Here is a 14,135-nt window from a genome sequence, read left to right as displayed (position 1 = left end):
CCTGCAATAAACCGGGCACGCTGAAAATAGGGGATTAAACTCGCCTTCTTCCTTCTTGTCCACTCAAACACAAATTTTACTTCCTAAATACTTACGGAACCTGTCCCATTTTCTTCATGCCAATCGCTGATGCTGTGTTTCAGACACTCTGGATTTTCTTGTCAACCTGCTCTCAGGCATGTTCCCCTTAAGTCGTCTCTCCACGGGGCCACCAAAGTAATCATCCCTGCTCTGCTTAGGGCATTTCAGCGGCTAATAGACTCACGTCCACGTTCCTTGCTGGTATATATTTGACCTTACTCTCTCGTGCTAGTCTTTTCATACGTAAGAACCATTCTTTTTAGAGTCACCTCGTTTGCGATTGATACCTTAAAACTACTGTCACCATTTAAAAAAAAAATGCAAAGCACAACTTCCTTCTTTGAACAGTTGCACCGCCAAAAAGGATGATCAATTCCCAGTGTCGTTGTATTTGCAAAATATCCTTGAAAAGTACTTGAAGTAGGTTCCTGTAAGTAGAAACCAAGTCATTCATACTCTGACAAAATTAGAATTCCTCTGAACAAAATATTTCGTTGCGTCACATGGGTAACACACCTAGGTGTTTTCCAGGCCTTGTAAAGTCACACAAAAGAGAAAAGGATGGTTCTTGTATAAAGTACTTATCACAAAACTCCAGTTAGACAATAATGTAAAATAGAGAAGTTATTTTTATTTTACATAGCACTTTGAATGTCTAAGATCTAAAATTACGCCCCATCCGAAGAGCTGCTTCAGTGTGGGGTAAATCTGCACTGAGGCTTTCGAGAAAGGAGGCATACTTTTTTTTTTTTTTAAAGATTTTATTTATTTGACAGAGAGAGATACAGCGAGAGAGGGAACACAAGCAGGGGGAGTGGGAGAGGGAGAAGCAGGCTTCCCGCGGAGCGGGGAGCCCAATGCAGGGCTCGATCCCAGGACCCTGGGACCATGACCTGAGCCGAAGGCAGACGCTTAACGACTGAGCCACCCAGGCGCCCCAGGAGGCATACTTTTAAAAGCTATCAGAATGCTTAGATAGGAATGAACTGCAGAAAGATAGAGGAGGTGGTGCTCACATCAAAGCACCATGAACTTTCCTTTTGAAGTGGGAATACTTGGCAGACATAGCATTTCCATTGGCTTTTAACTTTGGTAGGAAGAATCACCAGTATCATAAATGTAGAGAATTATTTAACTGATAAAGCAGTTTCAAAGTCACATTAAAAATGTGTAATCTGTTCTCAACATTCAAAAGCAGAGTTTCCTCCTTCCTCACTAATTTAATCTCTTTGGGTTTGGTTTTTAAAAATGGGGATCCTTCATTTGTTGAAGGAAAGAATACATTTGTTGAGAAAGTATCAGCCAAGGCCAGGATATTCTCAACCATCAGGTGGGGAAGGCTGAGGTCAAGATCTAGAAGAGTCATAGTTCAGAGTAATTTTCTTGAGTGGTGCAAACAGTTACTTTTTTAATTGGTATTTTAAAAAACTCTCATAGGTCTTCAGTTACTAGCAAATCTCTGCTCTTTGCTATAACAATTTAGCTACCCTTGTGGTATATGGGTCTTCTGGTGTTCTACAAAAAGTATAATGATCTCCAGGAGCTTCCCTGAGCAATCTGGAGCTGTGGACGTTCAAGTTGTGATGTTAAGTGACTAACTCGTGGTTTTCTTTACAAGTTTCAGTAATACTCCCTGATTTGATTGGTTTCAGAAAATATGATGATGCTAGTTCTATCTGCAACATATGTGGAAACCATTTTCTGGGTGGCTCGGCTTCAAGAATGGCTCTTTGCCCGTTGCTGTCCTTGTTGCTTTACTAGGGGTTCAGTCTCAGGGGTGACGTTCTCGGCCATGTTCATCTGTGGACTCATTTTCCTGCCCAGTTACCGCAGGACAGGGGAAAGAACAGGGGCATGGGGGGCCAGTTTGGTCCCTGTCCCTAACTTGCTGGGTCACCTCAGACTGATCATTTGTCATCTCCCCTAACTCCCCCTTCCCCCGAACCTGCTCCTCTTCCATTAGCGCCTCAGGTACCATTCATTGAGGCTGAATTCCAGCCCCCAAAGATCTCAGGACCCAACCTCTGGAACATGTGAGTGTTGTTTCATTAGTTGGAAAAAGGGTCTTTGCTGATGTGATTAAGTTAAGGATCTTTAGATGGGGAGATTATCCAGTTGGGCCCTTAATGCAATTATAAGTGTCCTTACAACGGAGAGTCGAGGGCGGTTTGAGTCAGATACACAACGTGAAGATGGAGCAGAGAAAGATCTGAGGGTGCTGGCCTTAAAGACTGGGGCGATGCGGCCACAAACCAAGGAATGGTAGCAGTCACTTCTACACGTGGCCTTCCCATCCAGCTCTCACGCTGCCATCAGAGTTTATTTCTAAAGTGGAGACCTGACCACATTAACCGGCAGGGATGATTCTTCAGTGGCAACTCAGACCCTAACTCCTTGGCCTGGTCTGAGAGGCCCTTCACCAACTGACCACTCACCTTCTCTCTGCCACCCACACCTCCCGCCACTCAGAGACGCCCGTCCCCACTCCCTCCCCCCGTCACCCTCCCCGCCATGTCACTCAGTCCCACACGGACTGCACATACATTCACTGGAGTCATGCTGAACTACTGAGTCTCCCCTGTGACCAGGCTCTTCCATGCTTCTGCGGCTCTCATGTGCATTGTCCCATCTGTGATACAAAGAAAGTAATCTCACCATACGCATGGCAAAAATCACATGGTGCAGTTAGAAAATGGTATGAAATGAGAAATCAGACCTAGGATGCCAAGACCAGCAACTTTACCCTTCCCTCGAAAGGGCTGATGGTCGAAACCACCTTCCTAAGATTTCACATTCAATCATATTTATGTCCCAAATCATGCATTTCAGAATTGTTAAAAATGTCCATCAATAAAAAGGTAATATTTCAACATGAATGGTTATTAAAATGATCTAGTATAAAATTGTAACATAAGTGGTTATGTGGAATAATTTGCAGCTATGAACAAGAATAGAGCAGCTCTGTATTTACACAAACTCCTAAGATAAAAAGTGAAAAAAGCAAGTTGTAGGAAAATGTGAACAGTTTGCTATCATTTCCATTCACAAAACACATTTGTACATGCACAGACTGTGTCTGGTAGAATGTGGAAGGTAAGCAGCTTCTTTTTTTTTTAAGCAGGCTCCATGCTGGGCATGGAGCCCAACCACTGGGCTTGAACTCACGACTGAGATCAAGACCTGAGCTGATTATCAAGAGTCGGACACTTAACCCACTGAGCCACCCAGGCGTCCTGGTAAGTGGCTTCCTGAGAGGGAATGGGTTTCCAGGACAGGGAAGACAGACTTCTTCATTGACTCTCCCCTTAGAACTTGTGCACACATGGCCTATTCAACTGCAAATCTTTTTCTCTATTCAAGTCCTTACAAGGGTTGCACTCTGGCCCCTAATGTAAATGCATGCTGCTGGGGTTAATTTTTCTGTTGAACTCTTGGCTTCTCATCAACAATCAGATAAAAATAATTCCTTTCTGTTCTGGAGCTGTATTCTGCAGACCAATTATTATTACTGCCGCTGTTACGTAAAGATGATTTGCCACAGTTGGCCTTGAGGCTATTCTGTGTTCCTTCCACATGTTCCCACCGAGAGCAGGTCAGAAGGAAATTAACCTGGACTTAAAATGTGCTTGCAGGTAACCAGGCAGTTGGCTAAGAGGTGACTGTAGTTCAATCTAAATTTACCAGGACGTTGGCATTATTAGCAAATACCACTCTCTGACAGACTGCCCACACAGCTCCATTTCAGCCTCCTCCTTGTCAAAGTGAAGAGCACCCACGCCTATTGATTCATCTCTCTTAAGCGTCTCTACTTTTATCTCACTCGCACTGGAAAAGACCTACATCTAACTTTTGATCTACTTAATGTGTTTTCAGGTTGGCTATGTTAAAAAAATTCCAAAAATAGGGGCACCTGGCTGGCTCAGTCGGTAGAACATGCAGCTCTTGATCTTGGGTTGTGAGTTCAAGCCCCATGTTGGGCCTAGAGCTTACTTAAAAAAAAAAAAGAATCCAAATATAAAAATTATGGATGAACAAATTCTTAAGATTAAAGCAAACTCACTTGTACCATAAGCTATAAACTCACCATATTTGCTTATTCTGAGCATCAACACTTTTGATGGTTTTTACAAATTAAGTGTTAGGACGATATAACATTGTTTTTACATGTATTACCTGAAGGAATACTTAAGAATTAAATTCCCCTGAGATCATAAAAAACTTTTTAGAAGATGTTATGTGTATTCTACCTTCCAAGCTGATAAGGACGTCCAGATATCAAGGATATTTAAATAAAAATAAAATCTTGGAGAGGTTAAATGCTGATCTTCCTCAAAAACATCCTAGGTGGGGGTGCCTGGCTGGCTCAGTCGGTGAAGTGTGTGACTCTTGATCTCAGGGTTGTGAGTTCGAGCCCCACATTAGGTGTGGAGATTACTTAAAAATGAAATCTTTGAGGGTGCCTGGGTGGCTCAGTTGGTTAAGCGACTGCCTTCGGCTCAGGTCATGATCCTGGAGTCCCGGGATCGAGTCCCGCATCGGGCTCCCTGCTCAGCAGGGGGTCTGCTTCTCTCTCTGACCCTCCTCTCTCTCATGCTCTCTCTCTGTCTCTCTCAATAAAATAAAATAAAAAATCTTTAAAAAAAAAATGAAATCTTTGAAAGAAAGATATCCTAGGTGAATTGTACACTAATGTTTCAGCAAATTATTTACAATAACCAACAGAAGAACAGATAAACAAGATGTAATCTGTCCATACAATGGAATAGTATTCAGCCCTAAAAAGGAAGGGCATTCTGACATCTGCTACAACATGGATGAAACTTGAGGACATTCTGCTCAGTGAAATAAGCCAGTCACAAAACTTAAAATACTGTATGATTCTACTTTTATGAAGTCCCTAGAGTAGTCAAATTCAGAGAGACAAAAAGTAGAATGGTGGGTGCCGGGAGTTGGGGGGAGGGGGAATGGGGAGTTAGTGTTTAATGGGTACAGAGCTTCAGTTTGGGATGATAAAAATGTTCTGGAGATGGAGAGTGAAAAATGGTTAAAATGGCAAATCTTATGTATATTTTACACCAAGTTTAAAAAGGGTAACAGGATTGTTAAATTAAAAAATTGTCCTTAAATTAAAAAATAAACTTCTTTGTAGGTTTATAACAAGAATACTGCATCTCTTACTACTGTAACTGGGATAAGATTTGAGAGTACTCTACCTGCTATATTCTCGATTGCCCTGAAAATCCTGTTTTTCTACCAGGAAGCTGAGAGTTGAGGATGGGCCAGACAGGCTAGCTGTTGCAAGGAATGCAGTGGTCCTGCCATAGAGACCCCCAGAGATCTCGGATGTATGGAGGACACAGGTGGTTCTCGGAGATGCGCAGGGCCAGGCCCAGCCAGGATATGGCGGAGTCAGCCTGGGACCCATGGTTCCACGGGGAAAACCCATGCCATTGGCTGTACCAGTCCTGGACTTGACTGGAGATGGCCAGTAGGGTGGCAAGTGACATCCTGAAAGAGGTCAGGAAGGGCACCAGAGGACCTGGCCCTTGAACAGCTGCCCCAATATTAGCACAAACCCTGTCCGATCACCCTGAGGCCATCTTGGGGAAAAGGGTGAGGAAGTAGACCGTAACCTTGAATTGATGAAATATTTACCCCAGAGACTGAACTAATGTGGAAACTTTTAAGTTGCAAGAGACAGAAAAACAGTTGATTCTCACTATGCACGGTCCTTACATTCTGTAAAGTCACCATGCGCACTGGATGAGGGAATAGCAAACCACTGCTTCTGGGGAAATACAGGGTTACGTTCCTGTGCACCTCTGATCCCAGTTTCATCAGCCATCAATATGCAACCTTGTTTTATGGACGCTTCTATTTAAAGACACCCTATTCAATATGCGTTGTTGATTTCATCGACATTGAACTCACAGCCAGCTGCACTGGAACTTGTGCTGGAACGAGGCTTCTCTGAAGCATCAGTTTTCTCCGTAAGGCACATCCCAGCCTTTTTGCACTTTGGAACATTAGCCAGCTTTTCCCACGCCACATTTGGGGGTCATTTTAAACAGCGAAACCACTCACGAAAAGCACAGAAATGTGAAAATGCGGCACCCAATAGGCTGTGACAAGGACACTTGATAGTATGAGATGTGAAACAAGAAGGCAGAGGGTGGCCTTGTTCAGCCTCAGCTGGAAACATGCGTGACCAGTGATCCAAATTTTTTGCCGTTCTGAATAACTGAAAGCGCTGTGAGTATTGATCTGGGGGTTACAAATCAGTTTGAGCCAGTAGGCAAATTTGCAAATGCAGAGCCCATGAAGGAGGCTCAATTGTACCCTCATTTGGCATCAAATGTGGTCTAGGTCCCCTCCTTATCTAGGAGGAGGGGACCATGAGATTTAGACCAATTATGGAAAATGGAAGACTCTATCATTTTTTCCTCATATCTAAGGTGTAGGACTTAAGTGTTGGACTCTACCTCCCTGTTATTTAAAGGAACAGAATGGCAGCTCCACGAGGGGGCGGATTTTTATCTGTTTTGCTCATGCTATATATCGTCAGCAGCTAGAACAGTGTAGCACGACGCGTCAGTATTTGCTGAATGAACTAAGCAATGAAAACCACCTTCAAACCAACACACAGGAATTAAACTGCCGAATCGTTTGGTTCTGACGGTTACAATTCCACAATTTTTGTCACTTGACGTATATGAAGAGGAAAGAAAAACAGCTCAGTTTTCCAGCTCTTGGAGAGGTTTGGGGCAAAGGAATGAGAATGCAATAAGAGGATTTTCTCATCTGAACTAAGGACAGGGAATAAACAGTATGAGTCAACTCCCTGGCTGACCCGACCTTAAGAGCAGATAAGGAAAATCTCTTCTATAGCCACAGGGAGAAGGTCGCATCAGTAGCTGGGTAAGATTCCAGATCTGCCTGGGGAACAAGGTGACCTCATGTGCGATGTGGAAGAGTCCAGGTGAAGGCTGCTTAGGTGATAATTGACATCTCCTCCCGGTCTCTGCTTTCAGACACTGAGTTGATTATGCTTTTTAAATACTTTATGAACTCCAACCTGATCTCTTCAGGGTCATCCTCAAGATTCGAGTGCACCAGCTTCAGCTTGCTCAAGGGGGGCGCTTAAAAAGGAAAGTAAATTAGGCATGAACTTTTAAGGAAGGGCCCTTTCCAGCTCCCAATGACCTGAGTCTTATCGAAGCCAATTTGTTGACCTCTCTAGAGGCCAAAAATAAAATGGGGTCTTGCCTGCCATGATTTAACAGAGGAAGAAACGTTTTACCACGTGCCACTGCCGATGCGCTCAGCATCGTGCTCGGCATAAGGTAGGTGCTCAATAAAGAATGCCACCACACTGTCACCTGGTGGTGGGATAGCAAAACTACAAGCCACTTCCAGGTCCTCTTCTCACACCAGAAAGGAAGAGATTTCTGAATATTGTGAGTCGTCTTCCATGAGCACTTTGTCACTCTGTCATGGTGTGTCACAGGCTAATTGGGAGATTTTCTTGAGACAAGACCAGTCAGGAAAGAATGTCCCTAATTGTACTGATGAGTGGCTAAAATCAGGTTGTTGTTTTTTTTTTTTCTCCTCTTGGTGTTTGCCTGCTTTCAAAGTGTCTCTGTCCTGGCCTGGATGCTATGACAGATCTTCCAACCTGGCGATTCCAATTTACATGGTAGGAAGAACAAAGGCCAAGGACAGAGTAAGTGCTCAATAATTGCACAGAGCCTCTGGTTTCTAAAGACACGAAACAATATACAAATGCCCAGACCACTCAAGACAAGAGCTGAAAGGAGAAATGGCAGTTTCCTTACACAAAGTCAGGTGTCCTTTATCACTTCCGGAGCCTGGTTTGTGGTGCGCGATCAACAGACACCGAGGGTCCTGTAGGAACTGCTGCTGGACGAAGCAGGAATACCACATCTCGATTTCCTTCAGGTGGCTCGGGAGGTCGGCATTGAAGATGATCACCACCCCGTGCGCGTCCTTCATCAGGGCTGGCCAGCAAGACTCGAACCTGCAAGACAGAGAAGGAGGCACGGTGACTGTCAGGTGGCTCTGGTTTCTAGCTGAGGCCTTCAGAAATAACGTCTTAGGGTTAATTGATGGATGACTTGTCATTGTGTCAAGTTTCAAAAGCCACACATGTCACCAAATAATCGATCACGCCCCTAATACATGCTAGGAAGTGTGCTGGGCCAGAGTCCAAGGTGCTTGGCGGGCAGCTGAGTCTTGAATCATTTGATGAAGCCAACCCTCTTTAAAGGAAACGTACTTTGGATCACCGCCACAATCCCATAGCTCAAATTCACACCCCGGGTCTTTGGCGTTGCTGGTCACGTGTGGGTTCTCAAATTCCAGGATCCTAGAAATAAAAACAATAGCAGCATCTCCACTTTGGGAACAGTATACTTTGGGAATGCCACCATCCCCAAAAGGGGGGTGGTGGGCCTCTCTGGGAAACAGATTTGTCGGGGCTCACCTCACTCCTTGGGTTGGGTTGTATTCGGTGATGTCAGAAGATTCTGTCAGGAAGTTGGCCAAAACGGTTTTTCCACTCTGTGGAAATGAAGATAATAAAAGGTCTTTGCTGAAGAGCTGAAAAGTAAACCATAAACGTGCCCTCCAGTAGCTGGCTTGGAACCAGGTGTGATGGCGTGTAGGCCACGGCCACCCCGAGAGCACCAAGGCAGACGGTTCTCTCTGGTTGGGCGGGCCTCGCTGCCTTCCTGTATTTGGTGGGCGCAGTCTGGTCTGGGACCCAGCATGCACAGAGTTTTAAAGAAGGTCTAACTGGGTGACCTTCTTACCCATACTGATTTCCCTGGCTGGCTTTCAGTTAACTTATCTGAGAACAGAAAAGAATTGTTAGTGCTGAGTCTCTCTCCTTTTTCTTTTTTTTAATTAAAAAAAATTTTTTATTTCCTTTTTTTTTTTTTAAGATTTTATTTATTTTTTTGACAGAGAGAGACACAGCGAGAGAGGGAACACAGGCAGGGGGAGTGGGAGAGGGAGAAGCAGGCTTCCCGCCGAGCAGGGAGCCCGATGCGGGGCTCGATCCCAGGACGCTGGGATCATGACCTGAGCCGAAGGCAGACGCTTAACGACTGAGCCACCCAGGCGCCCATCACGAGTCTCTCTCCTGCCATGCTCCTCTCCACATCAAGAAACCAGTCTGTCACAGATACGAAGCCACTGAGGTCCAGAAAGGGGAAGGGAGTTCCTCAAGGTCACAGAGAAATTCAGGTTCAGAGCTGGGTCCCACAGTGGCTGGCGGTGCCACACTCTCGCACAGGGCTGTTTCTCCTTCTAGAAAATACAAGTCATACACGGTCCTATTAACAAAACAGCCCTCCTGGTCCCTCCGCCCAAAGTAGCCATCTGTCCATCCATTCCATTCCCTCCCCAAAGGTGAAAACTGTGATCTGTTTTCAGATATTTTCTGTACATTTGCATCGTTCATTTAGCGAATATAGTATATGCTCGGATGTAAGATAAGGCGTTTTTTCTCCGCAAATTCCTCCTCAGATGAAAGGGAATCTCTTACACTTGAGTCCTCAAAAATCTCTGAAATTATGTCCTGCTCTCTCAAGAACTTTATTTTGAACAACTGCTTGACTAGAATCATTTCAACCAATGCCAGTTTTGGAGGCTTGTAGAGGTCACTTGACAGAATCAGGAGAAGGTCGGGGAAGGGGCTTAATCTTGCTTTAGTAATTCTTCCTGAGCATGCAGCCTCACTTAAAAATAACACAGTTGAGGGGCGCCTGGGTGGCTCAGTCAGTTAAGCTGGTGGCTCAGTCAGTTAAGCATCAACCTTTGGCTCAGATCATGATCTCAGGGGTCCTGGGATCAATCCTGGCGTCAGGCTCCCTGCTCAGTGGGGAGTCTGCTTCTCCCTCTCCCCCTGCCCCACCCCAACTAACTAAATAAATCTTAAAAAAAAAAAAACAAAAAAACTACGGTTGAGTGGTTATGTTTGTGGAGACCATGGGTATTTATCTATAGGATGAACGAATAAAGCAAATGACCTGATGTAATAGGAATGGTTCTTTGGGGGTGCCTGGGTGGCTCAGTCGTTAAGCATTTGCCTTCGGCTCAGGTCATGATCCCAGGGTCTGGGATCGAGCCCCGCATCGGGCTCCCTGCTCTTCAGGAAGCCTGCTTCTCCCTCTCCCACTCCCCCTGCTTGTGTTCCCTCTTGCTGTGTCTCTCTCTGTCAAATAAACAAATAAAATCTTTAAAAAAAAAAAAAAAAGGAATGGTTCTTTGGGCTGGAATACATTTCTAGGAACAGGGTCATACACATTCAAAATGTGCTTATATACTAAACTACTCAGATGGTATGCTTTGTCTTGTTCTTTTTTTTTTTTTTAAGTTTTATTTAAGTAATCTCTACACCCAGTGTGGGGCTCAAACTCATGACCCTGAGATCAAGAGTCACACACTTGTCCAACTGAGCCAGCCAGGTGCCCATCATGTGGTTTAAAAGTGGCTCTGGTCATAAAATCAACTCAGGTGTCAAAGGTGCAGGTGAGGAGCTTAAATTTTAAAGCTGTGTCATGAAATGCAAGTACGGAATAAAACAGCATTTCTAAATTAATATGTATCTTTAGGGTACCTTTAAATGTATATATAGCTACATGAATACATAAAACATTATAGAAGTATATTTATATATTTCATCTATGCCCTTAAATTTATATATACATGTTGGTCAAAACCAATTGATTGAGGGGGAGGGTTCTTCTGGGAAAATGAAGAAACTGTTAGGCACATCAGGTATTTTTAAGTGTCTACCTTGCCCGGAGCTATTGAACACAAGATGAAGTAGTGCTAAGCACGAGGATAAAAACCAAGTGGGGGGCACCTGGGTGGCTCAGTCGTTAAGCGTCTGCCTTCGGCTCAGGTCATGATCCCAGGGTCCTGGGATCGAGCCCCGCATCAGGCTCCCTGCTCCTTGGGAAGCCTGCTTCTCCCTCTCCCACTCCCCCTGCTTGTGTTCCCCTCTCTCGCTGTGTCTCTCTCTGTCAAATAAATAAATAAAATCTTAAAAAAAAAAAAATCAAGTGGGATAATGCCATAGGGACTTTGAACTGGGTGGTCAGGGAAGGCTGAAAGGGTGAAGTTTAAACCGAGATTTGAATGACAAGGAGTCAACCGAGCCTGGCGAAGAGAATAACTAGTTGGATGGCACCAGGCCAGGAATGGGCCCAGCATGCTCAAGGAATAGAAAGGTTGGCCAATCTGCAGAGTATTGAGGTAGAGGAGGATATGTGTATGCGGAAATATATTTTGTTGTTGAAGCTGGGTGATGAGTACTAGGAGTTCCTTGTTTTTTCTCCCTTTGTATGTTTGAGAATTTCCATGAAAAAAAAGAGAAGATATTTATGCTTGGTTTACTTTTCACAATTCTGTGCATATTGTTATTACTTGCCTATTTCACTTACTAGTTTATGTCTTGGCAAGACATAAACTTGACATGTTCTCCATGTCACTCCACACAGATGTGCCTCCTTTTGGGTAACGCTGGAGTCTTCCCCGGTAGGAATGTCCCTAGTTTATTTAGACATTCTCTTATCGATGGGCATCTAGGGTGTTTCCAGTTCAATATCTTTCAATACCCCTCTGGGGAACATAGGTAAGTGTCCAGCTACCGTAGATTTTGAGAAATGTAAGTGTTGCACTGAAAGCTATGCATGTTTTAAAGTTTAATAATTGGATTGGCCAATAAAGCTGTTAGCAATGTATAGTCCCATCAACAGAATCCTAAAGTACTCATTTCCCTACAAGCATCCTCATGCTTCATGTTATCAGTGTTCTAACCTTTTTTCACCCGCTACAATGGGCAAATAAGCTTCATCTTCTTGTTTTAATTCATGTTCTTGTCGTCTGTTGAGGCTGAACATCCTCTCATACTTATTGGCTGGTTGTACTTGGGTCCAGGGACTTCGCTTGATTTTCTATTGAGTTTTTTATTTTACCAATTTTTAAACTTTCCCCAGGCTTACTTTCGCTGTCATTTCTTTTAGGCTTCTTCATTTTTTGTGTTGTGCTTGAGGAGACTTTCTCAAGCTGAATAACATTATCTCTCCACACACGCATCTACTACAGTGGTTCTCAACGCGTGGTCCCTGGACAAAGAGCATCGGTAAAAGGCAGATTCTCGGATCCCTCCCAGACCTACTGAATCAAAACTCTGGGGCAAGAAACAAACAAACAAACAAACAAACAAACTCTGGGGCAGCACTGGCATGTTGTGTTTTTCACAAGCCCTCCAGGCAACTGGGATGCGCGCTTAAGATGGAGAATATTCACTATTTCTACGGTAGTTGTTTTACACATTTAGCTTTAGTCCATGGGAATCTTATTCCTTTGTATGATGTTAAGTCCACAGATAGGTTTAATCCTCCCCCCCACCCCCCCACCACGCACACTACGAGGGAACCGTTCAAAGACCATGTAATAGCCCAATCTTTCCTCTCCTTTTCTTGTCCCACAGGCATGTTCATTAGGGCCGACCTCAGGGGCAAAGGAGAATCGTGGGACCTAGACTCTGGTTCCAAAACGCCACTCACTGCTTTCAGGACTTACGAAAACGGGGTCAAGGTCTGGGGGCGCCGAGTTCACGCTGAGGCCAGCGGCGCACACCGGGTGGGCGCGGTGGGACAGGGCTCCCGACTCCTGGGGGCGCTCCCGGCGCAAGGCACAGTCCCGGGTCGCCCCGCGCCCGCCTCGGCCCCCTCCCGCCGCCCTCGCCGGCCGGGCCTCACCTCGCAGGGCCCCACGAAGAGAATCTTGGCCTTCAGCATCGCGGTCCGCCGCCCTCAAGCTGGTGGGAGCCCACCGCTGCCGGGAGGAGAGGAAGCCACCGCGCCGATCGGCAGCCTTCGTTTCCACGGCGACGGCGGCGGCCCGCGGGGGCCGACGGGAGTGGGCGGGGCCGCGGGGCGGGGCCTGGAACGGAAGGGCCGCGGATGGGCCGGCGGATAGGCGGGCGGATCGGCCGCCTCCTCTGGCTTGGCGGCTTGGACTTCGGGGCTGGAAGCGGGCGTGCAAGGCTAGAGGGAGGGCGCAAGGGAAGCAAAAAACCCGGATCCAGACTCGCTTCTGACCCGGGAGGACCGCAGAGCTCACACAGGCCGCCTCTCTCTCTTGGTAGGTTGGGGGCTGATGGCAGGTCCCTGATCTGTGCGCCTCCCTGGAATCCCGAGGACTCAGACTGGCCATGTAGCTGGTGAGCTGGGCTTGGGAGCAGGCCTTCTGACGCCTTCGTCACTGCCACGGCACTGCCCACACTGTGATCGGGTTTATCACGGCCCTGGCCCAATCTAGAAAAGGTCAGAGACAAAACGAGTCTCGGGGCTCCGAATGGGTTCACCACTGATCGTCCTTTGGGTGATCTGGGGAGAAACCCAAAAGGACAATGCCCAGCGTAGTTCAGTGTCGGTGCAGATGTCTGGGCGCTTCGCTGCAAAGTTCATTCATTAGTTCAGCCTTAAATTGCGGAGCCGGTCCAGAATTTCAGGAGAGGCCATGAAATTAAGTGTCCAGACAAAATTTGCTAGCCCCAGAAAGTGCTGGTATGACAAAAACGCCAAAATAAACCCAACACCGTGTCTTTAACTTTTAGTGGATAGTTACATAGTCTTTGTATTACAAACAACGGGTGAAGTGTAAGGAAGAGTCTACCTCAATTTCAAGATGTCATGAATTGACTGATTGATTAAATGAATATCCTTCAAATGCCTACTTCATACCAGGCACTCTTCCAGGTACTGGGATTTACCTGTACCTCTGGAAGCTTTCATTCCAGGGGAGCCGATGGACATTAACTAAGCAAGAAAATAAATAACTAAAACATGTTTTAGTTAGTGGTAAGTGCTATGAATAAAAATAAATTACTAAAGAGTTAAGGAGTGTGAAGGAACCAATTTTGGATGAGGTAGTCAAAGCAAGACCTTGGGACAGAGGTGACATTAAAGCAGAAAGCTGAGTGAAGCGAGGGCTCAAGCAAACTGCGAAAGATCTCG

The 14,135-nt window shown here is 45.6% G+C and overlaps 1 protein-coding gene across 2 annotated transcripts; it reads right to left on the bottom strand.

Moving 5' to 3' along the window:
• Window positions 1-289: 289 nt before the first annotated feature.
• Window positions 290-13,030, bottom strand: IFT22 (intraflagellar transport 22). 2 transcript variants are annotated; one of them, XM_045875620.3, is made up of 6 exons: window positions 12,876-13,030; window positions 8,585-8,661; window positions 8,378-8,467; window positions 7,917-8,119; window positions 7,157-7,220; window positions 290-2,710 (listed from the first exon to the last, which is right to left on the bottom strand). In XM_045875620.3, exons 1-6 carry the CDS (start codon window positions 12,912-12,914, stop codon window positions 2,596-2,598), a joined length of 588 nt encoding a protein of 195 aa, XP_045731576.1. In that variant the 5' UTR covers window positions 12,915-13,030; the 3' UTR covers window positions 290-2,595. The 2 variants fall into 2 exon arrangements, with proteins under 2 accessions (XP_045731576.1, XP_045731577.1); XM_045875621.3 differs by lacking the exon at window positions 290-2,710 and having other exon boundaries at window positions 2,717-7,220.
• Window positions 13,031-14,135: the final 1,105 nt, after the last annotated feature.

This window comes from Mirounga angustirostris, unplaced genomic scaffold, assembly GCF_029215605.1.
Source record: "Mirounga angustirostris isolate CCGP_5_RB_7025 unplaced genomic scaffold, mMirAng1.0.hap1 SCAF_5, whole genome shotgun sequence".
In the NCBI taxonomy this organism is placed as follows: Eukaryota; Metazoa; Chordata; class Mammalia; order Carnivora; family Phocidae; genus Mirounga; species Mirounga angustirostris.
Note: the sequence above shows the minus strand (reverse complement) of the source record. Positions and strands in the feature narration are given on the sequence as shown.